Source organism: Oncorhynchus clarkii, chromosome 29, assembly GCF_045791955.1.
Source record: "Oncorhynchus clarkii lewisi isolate Uvic-CL-2024 chromosome 29, UVic_Ocla_1.0, whole genome shotgun sequence".
NCBI classification, from domain to species: domain Eukaryota; kingdom Metazoa; phylum Chordata; class Actinopteri; order Salmoniformes; family Salmonidae; genus Oncorhynchus; species Oncorhynchus clarkii.
Genome location: NC_092175.1, coordinates 46,004,705 through 46,023,685, shown reverse-complemented (window position 1 = coordinate 46,023,685; position 18,981 = coordinate 46,004,705). Strand labels below are relative to the sequence as shown.

Below are 18,981 nucleotides of genomic sequence, written 5' to 3'. Positions count from 1 at the left end.
TCTCCTGGTTTGTGTTCTGGTCTTTCTCCTCCTGGTCTGTGTTCTCCTGGTCTGTGTCCTCCTGGTCTGTGTAGTTTGTGAGGACCTTGCAGATGATGTGGGTGCTGAAAGCGTAAATTGGGCTTAAGACAGTTGTATAATTTTCCTAGTAATATGTTGCTATGTAATGTTGTCATGATGTCTCTAGGTAATTGAATGAATACATCTCTTGATGCTCCTGGACACATTATCAGTGATGTAACCTGGGGTCATAGGGAGTTTTGGGTCTTACAACATCAGACGCCTTCGCCCAGGTGACCCACCCGAGGTTGATCAGACACCGACTTGTGTCCAGGTGGCATTATGCTGCTTCCCATGGATCTCCTCTCTTGATCCAGAGGTATCTTGAGGCTTTTTCAGCTGCCTCAATGGTGCTGCTGATGGCTCTCCTCCTCTTCGCTCCATTGATGCCGAGTGTGTTGTCGGCTCTGTAGAAGGATTGCCCAGCAAAACCTCTGCAGCCTACCTCGATAGGCATGCACCTTCCAACCCTGCTTCCGGCAGTCAATGAGCAGTCCCTCGTATTTGCCATCATTGTCTCATATGCCTCCTCCAGACAAACTTTTCAAGGCACTGTCAGCTCCAGAATAATGATGGTCTTTGTGGACTCTGAGACCAAGGTGATGACAATATCAATCAAATGTATTTATAAAAACCCTTTTTTTACATCAGCCGATGTCACAAAGTGCTGACAATATTCTGCGGGAAGTCAAGCTGTTTCTCCAGGTCTGCTGTTACCTGCCAGTCCAGAGCAGTAGCTAGGATCCCTGCTGGTGGTTTGGATTCTAAGCCTGGCTTCTCTCCAGCTCGAACGACAGTGATTCCAATGCAGATTGCTTCAGATTGCTTCTGATTCCTGTGCAGATTGCTTCAGATTGCTTCTGATTCTAGTGCAGACTGCTTATTTCTTGTTGCCGATTGCTGTGCAATGTATCTTCTCCAGTGGTCTTGAGAACCTTGTCATGGCGCCAGCGATAACAGCCCCCTCCCAGAGCTTTAGCACAACAACCTAAAATGTGCTCCAGTGTCCCTGTCTTGGGGCGTAGTGGGCATGCAGGAGTTTCCACTTTGCCCACAGCAGAACAGGTTTGGTGAGCTGGGTAGGACATCATACACCCCCTGGATCAGGAACTTAATGCGGTGTGGTTCTGCCTGCCAGAGGTCAGTCCACAACACTTTCCTGTCCACCGCCTGCTCTCACCTCATCCAGTCTCACTTGCTGTCTCATTCCCACTGCTCTATTGGACCTCTCCTCTTCCACAGCTGTTATCACCTCCTCCTGAACCAACCTGCTTCTCTCCTTCCCCTTGGGAGTGTCGTAAAGAAGGTTCCCAGAGAAGGTTCCCAGACCGGCTCTTCCCTTAGTCAATGCTCCCACCAGAACACTGTGGCACGTCTTCCTCTGCTCTTTACTTCCTCCCTGTATTGACCACTATCCTCCCTTAGCCCACCTTTGGGTCCACTCCACTCCCTGTAATGTATCACTTCCCTGGCCCGAGTCACCTTGATCTTTCAGGGACTTCAGCAGCTGTTTGTCGCTGTTCCCATAGAGGGCGATGCTGCTCAGTCTCCTAGGCAATCCAAGCCACCTTCAGGAGATAGCTGTTGACCTTCCTCTCCAATTCCTTGACAGTGGAGACCGGGACATCGTAGATTAGTAGACTATCCTCGGGAGGATGCCATGCTGATACAGACACGCCTTGAACTTGCCGAACTTGCCAGACAGTCCTGACTGATCAACTGCTCTCAGCCAGCTCTCCAGTTCAAGTACTTTTGGGATGGCCTCCCTTTTGCACCGATGTGTTCGATGTAGCCATTCTTAGAGAGTAAATCTACAAGTCACCTCGCTACAATGCTGAAGAAAATCGTTCCTTCAACACTTAGCAATGTGATCCTGAACTGGCCGATTCTCTTGGACTCTTCTTCCTTTGAGATCCAAAATCTTTTGGCGAATCTCCACTGTTGTGGAATCGAATCTCAACCTTTCCTCTCCTCCAGATGACCTTCAGGATCTTCCAGAGCCACTTGAGTAACAGAGGGCAGTACATGTAGACCTTGTACTGGACTTCGATTGGTCCAGGAGCTGAGCTAGACCTTCTTCACAACGTCCTGTACTTATTTTCAGGAGTGGCTCCCTGTTGTCAAACTCTGTGACTGGTGCTGTTGGGTGCTATCAAGATGTTACACTGACCCAACTCCTGCTCCTTGTCGTGGTCGCCGTACGTGTTCTGGATGTGCTGGTCGATCTCCTCTTTGGAACAAGCCAAGTTCCCACTGTGCTTCTACTTTAGCAGCTGCCTTTGTGAAGCCAAAGGGATATTGGCTATGAAGCCAGTTCGCTTCTTCACTCTTTCTTTCCACCGTCTTTCAGCCCTTACGCAGAGCTTCTTTCTCGGGACGCTCCATAGCTCTCTTAAGATTGGTCGTTACTCCTGACTGGCCTCCTTGTCCTGAATTCTTGAGGAACCTTCAGTTTGATCTTGTGGATTTTGACATGTCTCTAGTTCACCGTGATGTACGGTGTTCTGGCAGGCCTCTGCTCTACTGCCCCAAACCTTTCCACTACTATGCTGACTAAGAATGCAGTATCACTTTACTTGACCCCTAGCGTCATAACACTAGTCATAATAATAACTCACCTGTTGTTATTTTATGGCTGGTTATGACACCTACATAAGAGTGTCATAACCTACAACAGTAGTTATTTTATGGCTGGTTATGACACCTACATAAGAGTGTCATAACCTACAACAGTAGTTATTGTATGGCTGGTTATGATACCTACATAAGAGTGTCATAACCTACAACAGTAGTTATTGTATGGCTGGTTATGATACCTACATAAGAGTGTCATAACCTACAACAGTAGTTATTGTATGGCTGGTTATGATACCTACATAAGAGTGTCATAACCTACAACAGTAGTTATTGTATGGCTGGTTATGACACCTACATAAGAGTGTCATAACCTACAACAGTAGTTATTGTATGGCTGGTTATGACACCTACATAAGAGTGTCATAACCTACAACAGTAGTTATTGTATGGCTGGTTATGATACCTACATAAGAGTGTCATAACCTACAACAGTAGTTATTGTATGGCTGGTTATGATACCTACATAAGAGTGTCATAACTCAAATGTAGTCCGTTGTTGTAATGAATTTTTTAGTCATGTTTTTTTTCTCCAGCATATTTAAAATAACATGTAGAAAATACACTTCATGATACTGCCAAGAAGCATTATTACCATCATAATCATATAAACCAGATAGGCCTATCACGTACATGTCCTTATGTCAGTCATCAGTCACATAGATGGTGTCCTTGTCCTGCTCCTGAAATCTGCTCCTACATTCATCCCAGTCATCAGTCACATAGAGGGTGTCTTGTCCTGCACCTGAAATATGCTCCTACATTCATCCCAGTCATCAGTCACATAGATGGTGTCTTGTCCTGCTCCTGAAATCTGCTGCTACATTCATCCCAGTCATCAGTCACATAGATGGTGTCTTGTCCTGCACCTGAAATCTGCTCCTACATTCATCCCAGTCATCAGCAACAGAGCACTGGGGCAGGTGCATGTCTGACATCAATGTACGCAATTACAATGAGAATTTAATATGATCGATTTGAGAAATGTTTACATAACATAAACAAGTAGGCTATGGAGTAATGGAATGTTTTACCTTGTGTTGTAGGTTATGACACTCTTATGTAGGTATCATAACCAGCCATACAATAACTACTGTTGTAGGTTATGACACTCTTATGTAGGTGTCATAACCAGCCATACAATAACTACTGTTGTAGGTTATGACACTCTTATGTAGGTATCATAACCAGCCATACAATAACTACTGTTGTAGGTTATGACACTCTTATGTAGGTGTCATAACCAGCCATACAATAACTACTGTTGTAGGTTATGACACTCTTATGTAGGTGTCATAACCAGCCATACAATAACTACTGTTGTAGGTTATGACACTCTTATGTAGGTGTCATAACCAGCCATACAATAACTACTGTTGTAGGTTATGACACTCTTATGTAGGTATCATAACCAGCCATACAATAACTACTGTTGTAGGTTATGACACTCTTATGTAGGTGTCATAACCAGCCATACAATAACTACTGTTGTAGGTTATGACACTCTTATGTAGGTGTCATAACCAGCCATACAATAACTACTGTTGTAGGTTATGACACTCTTATGTAGGTGTCATAACCAGCCATAAAATAACTACTGTTGTAGGTTATGACACTCTTATGTAGGTGTCATAACCAGCCATACAATAACTATTGTTGTAGGTTATGACACTCTTATGTAGGTGTCATAACCAGCCATAAAATAACTACTGTTGTAGGTTATGTGGGTTGTGACACTCTTATGTAAGTATCATAACCAGCCATACAATAACTACTGTTGTAGGTTATGACACTCTTATGTAAGTGTCATAACCAGCCATACAATAACTACTGTTGTAGGTTATGACACTCTTATGTAGGTGTCATAACCAGCCATAAAATAACTACTGTTGTAGGTTATGTGGGTTGTGACACTCTTATGTAAGTATCATAACCAGCCATACAATAACTACTGTTGTAGGTTATGACACTCTTATGTAGGTGTCATAACCTGCCATAAAATAACTACTGTTGTAGGTTATGTGGGTTGTGACACTCTTATGTAAGTATCATAACCAGCCATACAATAACTACTGTTGTAGGTTATGACACTCTTATGTAAGTATCATAACCAGCCATACAATAACTACTGTTGTAGGTTTTGACACTCTTATGTAGGTGTCATAACCAGCCATAAAATAACTACTGTTGTAGGTTATGTGGGTTGTGACACTCTTATGTAAGTATCATAACCAGCCATACAATAACTACTGTTGTAGGTTATGACACTCTTATGTAGGTGTCATAACCAGCCATAAAATAACTACTGTTGTAGGTTATGTGGGTTGTGACACTCTTATGTAAGTATCATAACCAGCCATACAATAACTACTGTTGTAGGTTATGACACTCTTATGTAGGTGTCATAACCAGCCATAAAATAACTACTGTTGTAGGTTATGTGGGTTGTGACACTCTTATGTAGGTATCATAACCAGCCATACAATAACTACCGTTGGAGGTTCTGTGGGTTTTGACACTACTATGTAGGTGTTATAACCAGCCATAAAATAACGCAATATGCAGTATGTCACAACAGGCCTAAGTATATGTCATGACACAATGTGACGTCAACCTGGTACAGGTGCTAATCTCTATATTATATAATAAGTCATTTGCTTTTGCGTTATGACGTTATCCATCCAGGTACAATATCCTATCCGGTGATGAGCGGATGGTGTTTACGATGGACACAGAGACGGGGTTGATATCCCTGTCCCATCAGAGAAGACAGGGGATGAGGGCTTCCTTTAGGCTCAACGTGTCTGTGTCCGACGGGGTCTTCACCAACACCGCTGAGGTTTAAAGCCATAGAGTTATTTTATTTCTTTGTTATTTGTTGTTTCTCACAGTCTTTGATGTTATTATCCTTTTTTGTGTATTTTAAATAACAAGAGTAATACTAAGAGAAATACTACCAATAGAGTAATAATAACAATGGAGTAATACCAAGAGAAATACTACTAATAGAGTAATACTAACAATATAGTAGTACTAGTCAGTCATAATAATAGAGTAGTAATAATCAGTCATAATAATAGAGTAGTAATAATCAGTCCTAATAGAGTAGTAGTAATCAGAGTCATAATAATAGTGTAGTAATAATCAGTCATAATAATAGAGTAGTAATAATCAGAGTCATAATAATAGAGTAGTAATAATCAGAGACATAATAATAGAGTAGTAATAATCAGAGTCATAATAATAGAGTAGTAATAATCAGTCATAATAATAGAGTAGTAATAATCAGAGACATAATAATAGAGTAGTAATAATCAGTCATAATAATAGAGTAGTAATAATCAGTCCTAATAGAGTAGTAGTAATCAGAGTCATAATAATAGAGTAGTAATAATCAGTCATAATAATAGAGTAGTAATAATCAGCCGTAATAATAGAGTAGTAATAATCAGTCCTAATAGAGTAGTAGTAATCAGAGACATAATAATAGAGTAGTAATAATCAGTCATAATAATAGAGTAGTAATAATCAGCCATAATAATAGAGTAGTAATAATCAGTCATAATAATATAGTAGTAATAATCAGTCATAATAATAGAGTAGTAATAATCAGTCATAATAATAGAGTAGTAATAATCAGCCATAATAATATAGTAGTAATAATCAGTAATAATAGAGTAGTAATAATCAGTCATAATAATAGAGTAGTAATAATCAGCCATAATAATAGAGTAGTAATAATCAGTAATAATAGAGTAGTAATAATCAGAGACATAATAATAGAGTAGTAATAATCAGTCATAATAATAGAGTAGTAATAATCAGTCCTAATAGAGTAGTAGTAATCAGAGACATAATAATAGAGTAGTAATAATCAGTCATAATAATAGAGTAGTAATAATCAGCCATAATAATAGAGTAGTAATAATCAGTCATAATAATATAGTAGTAATAATCAGTCATAATAATAGAGTAGTAATAATCAGCCATAATAATAGAGTAGTAATAATCAGTAATAATAGAGTAGTAATAATCAGTCATAATAATAGAGTAGTAATAATCAGCCATAATAATAGAGTAGTAATAATCAGAGTCATAATAATAGAGTAGTAATAATCAGTCATAATAATAGAGTAGTAATAATCAGTCATAATAATACAGTAGTAATAATCAGTCATAATAATAGAGTAGTAATAATCAGCCATAATAATAGAGTAGTAATAATCAGTTATAATAATAGAGTAGTAATAATCAGTTATAATAATAGAGTAGTAATAATCAGTCATAATAATAGAGTAGTAATAATCAGTCATAATAATAGAGTAGTAATAATCAGCCATAATAATAGAGTAGTAATAATCAGTCATAATAATAGAGTAGTAATAATCAGAGACATAATAATAGAGTAGTAATAATCAGTCATAATAATAGAGTAGTAATAATCAGTCATAATAATAGAGTAGTAATAATCAGTCCTAATAGAGTAGTAGTAATCAGAGTCATAATAATAGAGTAGTAATAATCAGTCATAATAATAGAGTAGTAATAATCAGAGTCATAATAATAGAGTAGTAATAATCAGTCATAATAATAGAGTAGTAGTAATCAGAGTCATAATAATAGAGTAGTAATAATCAGTCATAATAATAGAGTAGTAATAATCAGCCGTAATAATAGAGTAGTAATAATCAGTAATAATAGAGTAGTAATAATCAGTCATAATAATAGAGTAGTAATAATCAGTCATAATAATAGAGTAGTAATAATCAGCCATAATAATAGAGTAGTAATAATCAGAGTCATAATAATAGAGTAGTAATAATCAGTCATAATAATAGAGTAGTAATAATCAGTCATAATAATAGAGTAGTAATAATCAGTCATAATAATAGAGTAGTAATAATATCAATGATAGCATAATACTATAGTCATAATAATAGTAATAATAATACACTAATAATAATATAATTAATAATATTGATAATATACTAATAATAATAGTAATAATAATATAGTCATAATAATATACTAATAATATAGTCATAATAATATACTAATAATATAGTCATAATAATAGTAATAATAATATAGTCATAATAATATACTAATAATATAGTCATAATAATAGTAATACTAATAGTAATAATAATATACTAATAATATAGTCATAATAATAGTAATAATAATAGTAATAATAATATACTAATAATATAGTCATAATAATAGTAATAATAATATAGTCATAATAATATACTAATAATATAGTCATAATAATAGTAATAATAATAGTAATAATAATATACTAATAATATAGTCATAATAATAGTAATAATAATATAGTCATAATAATATACTAATAATAGTAATAATAATATAGTCATAATAATATACTAATAATAATAGTAATAATAATATAGTCATAATAATATACTAATAATATAGTCATAATAATATACTAATAATATAGTCATAATAATAGTAATAATAATATACTAATAATATAGTCATAATAATATACTAATAATAATAGTCATAATAATATACTAATAATATAGTCATAATAATATACTAATAATATAGTCATAATAATAGTAATAATAATAGTAGTAATAATATACTAATAATATAGTCATAATAATAGTAATAATAATAGTAGTAATAATATACTAATAATATAGTCATAATAATAGTAATAATAATATAGTAATAATATACTAATAATAATAGTAATAATAATATAGGCATAATAATATACTAATAATAGTAATAATAATATAGTCATAATAATATACTAATAATAATAGTAATAATAATAGTAATAATAATATAGTCATAATAATATACTAATAATAATAGTAATAATAATAGTAATAATAATATAGTCATAATAATAGTAATAGAGTAATAATGATACTTTTATTAATAATATAATTATTATTTCATTTATTTCACCTTTATTTAACCAGGTAGGCCAGTTGAGAACAAGTTCTCATTTACAACTGCGACCTGGCCAAGATAAAGCAAAGCAGTGCGATACAGACAACAACAACAGAGTTACACATGAAATAAACAAACGTACAATCAATAACACAATGGGGAAAAAATATATATACAGTGAGTGCAAATGAGGTAAGATAAGGGAGGTAAGGCAATAAATAGGCCATAGTGGCGAGGTAATTACGATATAGCAATTAAACACTGGAGTGATAGATGTGCAGAAGATGAATGTGCAAGTAGAGATACTGGGGTGGCAAAGGAGCAACAAAATAAAATAAGTAACAATATCAATCAAATCAATCAAATTTAAAACATGGGAAACAGAGGGTTAAATACAAGTAGATTGATTGGGGAAATGAAAACCAGGTGTGTATGGAAACAATACAAGACAAATGGATACATGAACAATGGAGCGGCGATGGCTAGAAAGCCGGTGACGTCGATCCTGTTTGTTGGTGAGTCTCAGAAACAGGACCAATTTTCTACAAATACTATCTTTTGGGAGAAAACAGTTTGCAATCAGCGATTGAGTTGTGAGACTCTGCTGTAGAGCTCATCACTCCCCCTAACTGGGAGGGGCCAGAGACTCTGCTGTAGTGCTCATCACTCCCCCTAACTGGGAGGGGCCAGAGACTCTGCTGTAGTGCTCATCACTCCCCCTAACTGGGAGGGGCCAGAGACTCTGCTGTAGAGCTCATCACTCCCCCTAACTGGGAGGGGGCCAGAGACTCTGCTGTAGAGCTCATCACTCCCCCTAACTGGGAGGGGCCAGAGACTCTGCTGTAGTGCTCATCACTCCCCCTAACTGGGAGGGGCCAGATACTCTGCTGTAGTGCTCATCACTCCCCCTAACTGGGAGGGGGTCAGAGACAATTACTTGATGCCGACACATCTTTCTAGCTGATTTACACGCAGAAGCTATGTTGCGTGCGCTTGGTGATCTCTGACTGTTTCATCCTAACATCGTTGGTGCCGACGTGGATAACAATATCCCTATACCCTCTACACTCTCCAGTTTTAGCTTTAGCCAGCACCATCTTCAGAGTAGCCTTAACGTCGGTAGCCCTGCCCCCTGGTAAACAGTGTATACAGAATGGTGTCGTCTGCGTAGAGGTGGATTAGAGAATCACCAGCAGCAAGAGCGACATTATTGATGTATACAGAGAAGAGAGTCGGTCCGAGAATTGAACCTTAGAGCCTTAAATTGAACCCTGTGGTGCCCCCATAGAGACTGCCAGAGGTCCGGACAACAGGCTCTCCGATTTGACACACTGAGCTCTGTCTGAGAAGTCGTTGGTGAACCAGGCGAGGCAGTCATTTGAGAAACCAAGGCTGTTGAGTCTGCCGATATGAATGTGGTGATTGACAGAGTCGAAAGCCTTGGCCAGGTCTATGAATACAGCTGCACAGTATTGTCTTTTATCGATGGTGGTTATGATATCGTTTAGGACCTTGAGCGTGGCTGAGGTGCACCCATGACCAGCTCGGAAACCAGATTGCATAGCGAAGAAGGTACGGTGGGATTCGAAATGGTCCGTGATCTGTTTGTTACCTTGGCTTTCGAAAACCTTAGAAAGGGTAGGATAGATATAGGTCTGTAACAGTTTGGGTCTAGAGTGTCTCCCCCTTTGAAGAGGGGGATGACCGCGACAGCTTTCCAATCTTTGGGAATCTCAGATGATACGAAAGAGAGGTTGAACAGGCAAGTAATAGGGGTTGCAACAATTGTGCCGGATAATTTTAAAAAGAGAGGGTCCAGATTGTCTAGCCCAGCTGATATGTAGGAGTCCAGATTTTGCAGCTCTTTCAGAACATCAGCTATCTGGATTTGGATGAAGGAGAAATGGGGTTTGTCTTGGGCGAGTTGCTGTGGGGGGTGCAGGGCTGTTGGCCGGGGTAGGGGTAGCCAGGTGGAAAGCATGGCCAGCTGTGGAAAAATGCTTTTTGAAATTTTCAATTATCGTGGATTTATCGGTGGTGACAGTGTTTCCTAGCCTCAGTGCAGTGGGCAGCTGGGAGAGTAATAATAGAAATAGAGTAATCATAATATTCATAATATTAACAATAATAATATTAATAATATATTAATAATAATAGAGTAATAATAATATTCAGAATATTAAAGATGATAATAATAGAGTAAGAATAGAATAATAATAGGATGAATAATATTTAACAACAATAATATTAATAATACTAGAATAATAATAATATGAACATAATCATATGAATAATAATATAATAATAATAGTATTAATAATATGAACAATAAAACTAATATATGAATATTAATAGTGTAACAATTATAATAGAATGATAACAATAATAATATTAATAACAATAATAATAATATATATATATAATAATCTGAATTATTATTATTAGTATTATTATTATTATTATCATAGTATTAATAATATTATGTATATATGTATAATACTATTAATTATATTAATAGTAATATGTATAATAATGCTAATAATAAAGTAAAAATAATAAAATGTGATAATAGTAATAATAATAGTAATATTAACAATAATAATAATAGAGTAATACTAGGATAATAATAATTAGAATTAGAATAATAATAATTTGATATTAGTATTGTTAGTAATAATAATAGAGTAATAATAATAGGGTAATAGTAATATTCATCTTAATAATAATATAATAATGTAATAATTGTTTTCTTATTGTTTTATATTGTTATCTGGTGAGTGGTAACTGTGATACAGCTGTATGATAATGATGAATATGATGTTCCCAGGTCAATGTGTATGTGTTGGGAGCAAACCTCTACAGTCCAGTTTTCAGTCAGAGGTTCTACCTGGCGGAGACCAGAGAGAACGCACCTGCTGGATCCAGAGTCATACAGGTGAGAGGTAACACTGACACTAACTTCTACAGGTGAGAGCTAACACTGACACTAACCTCTGACTGAAGGTGAGAGGTAACATTTACACTAACCTCTACAGGTGAGAGCTAACACTGACACTAATGTCTACAGGTGAGAGCTAACACTGACACTAGCTTCTACAGGTGAGAGGTAACACTGACACTAACTTCTACAGGTGAGAGCTAACACTGACACTAACTTCTACAGGTGAGAGGTAACATTTACACTAACCTCTACAGGTGAGAGCTAACACTGACACTAATGTCTACAGGTGAGAGCTAACACTGACACTAGCTTCTACAGGTGAGAGGTAACACTGACACTAACTTCTACAGGTGAGAGCTAACACTGACACTAATGTCTACAGGTGAGAGCTAACACTGACACTAACCTCTACAGGTGAGAGCTAACACTGACACTAACTTCTACAGGTGAGAGGTAACACTGACACTAACTTCTACAGGTGAGAGGTAACACTGACACTAACCTCTGACTGAAGGTGAGAGGTAACATTTACACTAACCTCTACAGGTGAGAGGTAACACTGACACTAGCTTCTACAGGTGAGAGGTAACATGCATGCATATTTTAGAATTCAAATATCTGACAGGATTTCACATCTGACAGGATTTCACATCTGACAGGATTTCATATCTGACAGGATTTCATATCTGACAGGATTTCATATCTGACAGGATTTCTTTATAAACTGTATGTATGATGATAACTGCTGGTGTGTTCCTGTTTGAGTTAAGAATTCAAATGAAAGAGATGATCACAGAACTATAATCTAGTGTTGATTGTGTCAATACTAATCAATCAATAAACCAACCAGCCAACCGACCAACCGACTAATCAATCAATAAATCATGACTCTCCCTCCAGGTGCGTGCTACGGATGAGGACTCAGGTCTGTTTGGTCAGGTGACCTTCACGTTCATCAACGACTTGGGGAAGAGTAAATTCAGCATAGACGCTAAAGGCCTCATCACCACCGCACAGAAACTAGACCGTGAAAACCCTAGCAACAAGGACATAGTCCTCACCGTCATGGCCCTTGACGGAGGAGGTACAGAGAGGGGGGGGGGGGGGGGGGTGTATGTTTGGGGGGAGGGGGGGTGTATGTTTGGGGGGAGGGGGGGGGTGTATGTTTGGGGGGAGGGGGGGGTGTATGTTTGTGTGTTTGTTTGTTTGTGAAATGCCAGTATAGTTTTGAATGGTCCTTCGAGCCGGGTGGTTTCATCAATCATCAGTAGAGCATCAATGAACAAAGTATCAATAACACATTCAGCATCCATGACATAAAACTGTTACTATCATGTCTACAACACTGTTACTATCATACTTACACACTGTTCCTAGGCCTTCATTGAAAATAAGAATTTGTTATTAACTGACTTACCTAGTTAAATAAAGGTTAAAAAAATTTATATAAAAAATGTAAAAAATAAATAATTATCTACAACACTGTTACTATCATGTCTACTACACTGTTACTATCATGTCTATAACACTGTTACTATCATGTCTACAACATAACACTGTTACTATCATGTCTATAACACTGTAACTATCATGTCTACAACATAACACTGTTACTATCATGTCTACTACACTGTTACTATCATGTCTATAACACTGTAACTATCATGTCTACAACATAACACTGTTACTATCATGTCTACACTGTTACTATCATGTCTATAACACTGTAACTATCATGTCTATAACACTGTTACTATCATGTCTGCAACACTGTTACTATCATGTCTACAACACTGTTACTATCATGTCTACAACACTGTTACTATCATGTCTACAACATAACACTGTTACTATAATGTCTATGACACTGTTACTATCATGTCTACAACACTGTAACTATCATGTCTACAACACTGTTAATATCATGTCTACAACACTGTTACTATCATGTTTACAACACTGTTACTATCATGTCTACAACACTGTTACTATCATGTCTATAACATTGTTACTATCATGTCTATAACACTGTTACTATCATGTCTACAACATAACACTGTTACTATCATGTCTACAACACTGTTACTATCATGTCTATAACACTGTTACTATCATGTCTGCAACACTGTAACTATCATGTCTACAACACTGTTACTATCATGTCTATAACATAACACTGGTACTATCATGTCTGCAACACTGTAACTATCATGTCTACAACACTGTTACTATCATGTTTATAACACTGTTACTATCATGTCTACAACATAACACTGTAACTATCATGTCTACAACACTGTTAATATCATGTCTACAACACTGTTACTATCATGTTTACAACACTGTTACTATCATGTCTACAACATAACATTGTTACTATCATGTCTACAACACTGTTACTATCATGTCTATAACACTGTTGCTATCATGTCTATAACACTGTTACTATAATGTCTATAACATTGTTACTATCATGTCTACAACACTGTTACTATCATGTCTACAACACTGTTACTATCATGTCTACAACACTGTTACCATCATGTCTATAACACTGTTACTATCATGTCTACAACACTGTTACTATCATGTCTACAACACTGTTACTATCATGTTTATAACACTGTTACTATCATGTCTACAACATAACACTGTTACTATCATGTCTACAACACTGTTACTATCATGTCTATAACACTGTTACTATCATGTCTATAACACTGTTACTATCATGTCTACAATACTGTTACTATCATGTCTACAACACTGTTACTATCATGTCTACAACACTGTTACTATCATGTTTATAACACTGTTACTATCATGTCTACAACATAACACTGTTACTATCATGTCTACAACACTGTTACTATCATGTCTATAACACTGTTACTATCATGTCTATAACACTGTTACTATCATGTCTACAACACTGTTACTATCATGTCTACAACACTGTTACTATCATGTCTACAACACTGTTACTATCATGTCTACAACACTGTTACTATCATGTCTACAACACTGTTACTATCATGTCTACAACACTGTTACTATCATGTCTACAACACTGTTACTATCATGTCTACAACACTGTTACTATCATGTCTATAACACTGTTACTATCATGTCTATAACACTGTTACTATCATGTCTATAACACTGTTACTATCATGTCTACAACACTGTTACTATCATGTCTACAACACTGTTACTATCATGTCTACAACACTGTTACTATCATGTCTACAACACTGTTACTATCATGTCTATAACACTGTTACTATCATGTCTACTACATAACACTGTCACTATCATGTTGCCAGGTCGTGCAGCATTCTGTACAGTCCGTGTTGTGTTGACTGATGAGAATGACAACGCCCCTCGGTTCAGGGCGGTGGAGTATCGTATGAGCATCAAGTCCAATGTGGCTAAAGGATCCTTGGTTACCCAGATCCAGGCCTCAGACCTTGACGCTGGACCCAATGGACGGGTCATCTATTCCCTGTACAGCGAGGCCCGCCTGCCCCTGGTTGACGTACTGGAGGTGGGTCGAGGCGGGGGCTGTGTCTAGGGTCGGGTCTTTGAAAAGCACACAACCTATTTGACAACTGATCTTCTTCTTTTTTCCACCAGGTGGAGCCAGACAGTGGTTGGATGGTGACGAAAGGATCTCTTCTCCATCTCCAGGGAACCATCCTATCCTTCTTTGTCAAGGCTACAGACCGTGGCTCCCCGGCAAAACATTCTCTGGTCTCAGCCTTCATCCATGTCCTCCCCCCGGACGCCCTGGTCCCCTCCTTTACCCAGCCTCAGTACTCCTTCACCATACCAGAGGACACACCTGTGGGCACGGCCCTGGGGAACATATACCTGGCCCCAGGACAGACTGGGGCTTACACCGCTGTGGGGGGAGAGACTCCCGACAGCAACCAGGAAAGAACAATATTATTTATAATATATGATATACAGTGCATTCGTGAAGTATTCATACCCTTTGGCTTTTTCCACATTTTGTTACTTTGGTCTTATTCTAAAATGTATTACATTGTTTTTTTACCTTCATCAATCTACACACAATACCCCATAATGACATCACAATACCCCATAATGACATCACAACACCCTATAATGACATCACAATACCCCATAATGACATCACAATACCCCATAATGACATCACAATACCCCATAATGATATCACAATATCCCATAATGACATCACAATACCCCATAATGACATCACAATACCCTATAATGACATCACAATACCCCATAATGACAAAGCAAAAATAGGTTTGTAATTTTTTTAGCAAATTTGTAAAAAAAAAAATATAATAATAATAATAAAAAAATGTAATCTTACATGTACATAATTATTCAGACCCTTCACTCAGTACTTTGTTGAAGCACCTTTGGCAGTGATTAAAGCCTCAAGTCTTATTGTGTATGACGCTACAAGTTTGGCACACCTGTATTTGAGGAGTTTCTCCCATTCTTCTCTGTAGATCCTCTCAAGCTCTGTCAGGTTGGATGGGGAGCGTTGCTGCACAGCTATTTTCAGGTCTCCCCAGAGATGTTCGATCGGGTTCAAGTCCGGGCTCTAGCTGGGCCACCCATTGGACATTCAGAGACTTGCCTCGAAGCTACTCCTGCATTGTCTTGGCTGTGTGCCAAGCGGGTTGTCATGTGCCTTTTACTGAGGAGTGAATTCCGTATGCCCACTCTACCATAAAGGCCTGATTGGTGTAGTGCTGCAGAGATGGTTGTCCTTCTGGAAGTTTCTTCCATCTCCACAGAGGAACTCTGAACCTCTGTCAGAGTGACCATCATGTGCTTCTACACCTGCATTGCTTGCTGTTTGGGGTTTTAGGCTGGGTTTCTGTACAGCACTTTGAGATATCAGCTGATGTACGAAGGGCTTTATAAATACATTTGATTTGATTTGATTTGATTTGATTTGATCAGGTTCTTGGTCACCTCCCTGACCAAGGCCCTTCTCCCCCTATTGCTCAATTTGGCCGGGCGGCCATCTCTAGGAAGAGTCTTGGTAGTTCCAAACTTATTCCATGTAATAATAATGGAGGCCACTCTGTTCTTGGGGACCTTCTGTGCTGCAGAAATGTTTTGGTACACTTCCCCAGATCTGTGCCTCTACACAATCCTGACTGTTTTCGCTTCGTCGTTATGGGATAATGCTGAGGATTTTTTATTTATTTAATCAATTTTAGAGGAAGGCTGTAACAAACAAAAAGTGGAAAAAGTCAAGTGGTCTGAATACTTTATGAAGGCGCTGTAACTAACTGACTTTACGTAGCTAACGTTAGCTTTCTTGTTCAAAGTCCAGCAGCTAACGTTAGCTTTCTTGTACAAAGTCCAGCAGCTAACGTTAGCTTTCTTGTACAAAGTCCAGCAGCTAACATTAGCTTTCTTGTACAAAGTCCAGCAGCTAACGTTCGCTTTCTTGTACAAAGTCCAGCAGCTAACGTTAGCCTCTGTAGCTAGCTAACACCAGTCAGCTGAATGTTATTTAGATAACAAACATGCAAAGAAAGGTACAGTGCCTTCAGAAAGTATTCCCACCCCTTGAATTATTCCACATTTTGTTGTGTTCCAGCCTGTATTCAAAATGTATTAAATACATGTGTTTTTCTCACCCATCTACACACAATACCCCATAATGACATCACAATACCCCATAATGACATCACAATACCCCATAATGACATCACAATACCCCATAATGACCAAGTTAAAACATGCTTTTAGAAATGTTTACTAATTTATGTAAAATGAATACAGAAATATCTCATTTACATAAGTATTCACACTCCTGAGTCAATACTATGTAGAAGCAAGTTTGTCAGTGATAACAGCTCCGAGTCTTTCTGAGTAAGTCTCTAAGAGCTTTCCACACCTGGATTGTGCAACATTTGATGTAATTCTTTTACCACAATTATCCAAGCTCTGTCAAATTGGTTGTTGATCATTGCTAGACCACCATTTTCAGGTTTGCCATAGATTTTTCATGTCAAAACTGTAACTCTGCCACTCAGGAACATTCACTGTCTTCTTGCTAAGCAACTCCAGTGTAGATTTGGCCTTGTGTTTTAGGTTATTGTCCTGCTGAAAGGTGAATTCATCTCTGTCTATTGAAAAAAAGTGAAGCAGGTTTCTTTTAGGATTTTGCTTGTTCTTCCATTTATTTCTTATCCTGAAAAAACTCCCAGTCCTTAACGATTACAAGCATACCCATAACATGATGCAGCCACCACTATGAGTGAAAATATGGAGAGTGGTAGTCAGTAATTTGTTGTATTTGATTTGCCCCAAACGTAACACTTTGTATTTCAGGACAAAAAGCTAATTGATGTCCTCCTCCCACTGGACCATCTCTATGGGCTTGTTGATGTCCTCAAATCAAAACAAATGTATTTATAAAGCCCTTCTTACATCAGCTGATATATCAAAGTGCTGTACAGAAACCCCGCCTAAAACCCCAAACAGAAAGGTGTAGAAGCACGATGGCTAGGGAAAAACTCCCCAGAAAAGCCAGAACCTAGGAAGAAACCTAGAGAGGAACCAGGCTATGAGGGGTGGCCAGTCCTCTTCTGTCTGTGCAGGATGGAGATTGTCCTCCTCCCACTGGACCATCTCTATGAGCTTGTTGATGTTCTCCTCCTACTGGACCATCTCTATGGGCTTGTTTATGTCCTCCTCCCACTGGACCATCTCTATGGGCTTGTTGATGTTCTCCTCCCACTGGACCATCTCTATGGGCTTGATGATGTCCTCCTCCCACTGGACCATCTCTATGGCTTGTTGATGTCCTCCTCCCACTGGACCATCTCTATGGGCTTGTTGATGTCCTCCTCCCACTGGACCATCTCTATGGGCTTGTTTGATGTCCTCCTCCCTCTGGACCATCTCTAGGGGCTTGTTGATGTCCTCCTCCCACTGGACCATCTCTATGGGCTTGTTGATGTTCTCCTCCCACTGGACCATCTCTATGGGATTGTTGATGTCCTCCTCCCACTGGACTGTCCAACTCCTCCCACTGTGTGATGTCAGAGTAGACCACCGTTGTCCCGGGGAACATTCAGATGACTACCTCTAAATCAGCTCTCATCTGACGAACCCAGGGCTGTCCCCACCGAGGCGGGTGACTATGATGTCAGGGCGAGCAGAAGCACAAGGCCCTCTGCTAGCTCAGAACAACAGAGAGCAGTTTGACCCACTGCATTCCTCGCTCTCCGAGCCACCTCGTCTGACTGTAGTCAAAGGAGATGTTGTGATGCTTTCTTCTCCGACCAGTGGATCCATGAATGTCCAACAAGCCACACAGTCTTCATGCTGACGTCCATGTTGATGAATGAGTAAATGCCCGGAAGCCCGCGAAAAAAAGGCTG

The 18,981-nt window shown here is 38.0% G+C and overlaps 1 protein-coding gene across 1 annotated transcript in view; it reads left to right on the top strand.

Moving 5' to 3' along the window:
• LOC139388244 (protocadherin Fat 3) overlaps positions 1–18,981 on the top strand; it is a 334,570-nt gene that overhangs the window by 136,315 nt on the left and 179,274 nt on the right. Inside the window, exons 39-43 of the mRNA XM_071134792.1 lie at positions 5,380–5,533; positions 11,459–11,566; positions 12,473–12,656; positions 14,899–15,119; positions 15,209–15,505. Of these exons, the coding sequence (XP_070990893.1) occupies positions 5,380–5,533; positions 11,459–11,566; positions 12,473–12,656; positions 14,899–15,119; positions 15,209–15,505 (964 nt within the window). The remainder of the gene's footprint in view (positions 1–5,379; positions 5,534–11,458; positions 11,567–12,472; positions 12,657–14,898; positions 15,120–15,208; positions 15,506–18,981) is intronic.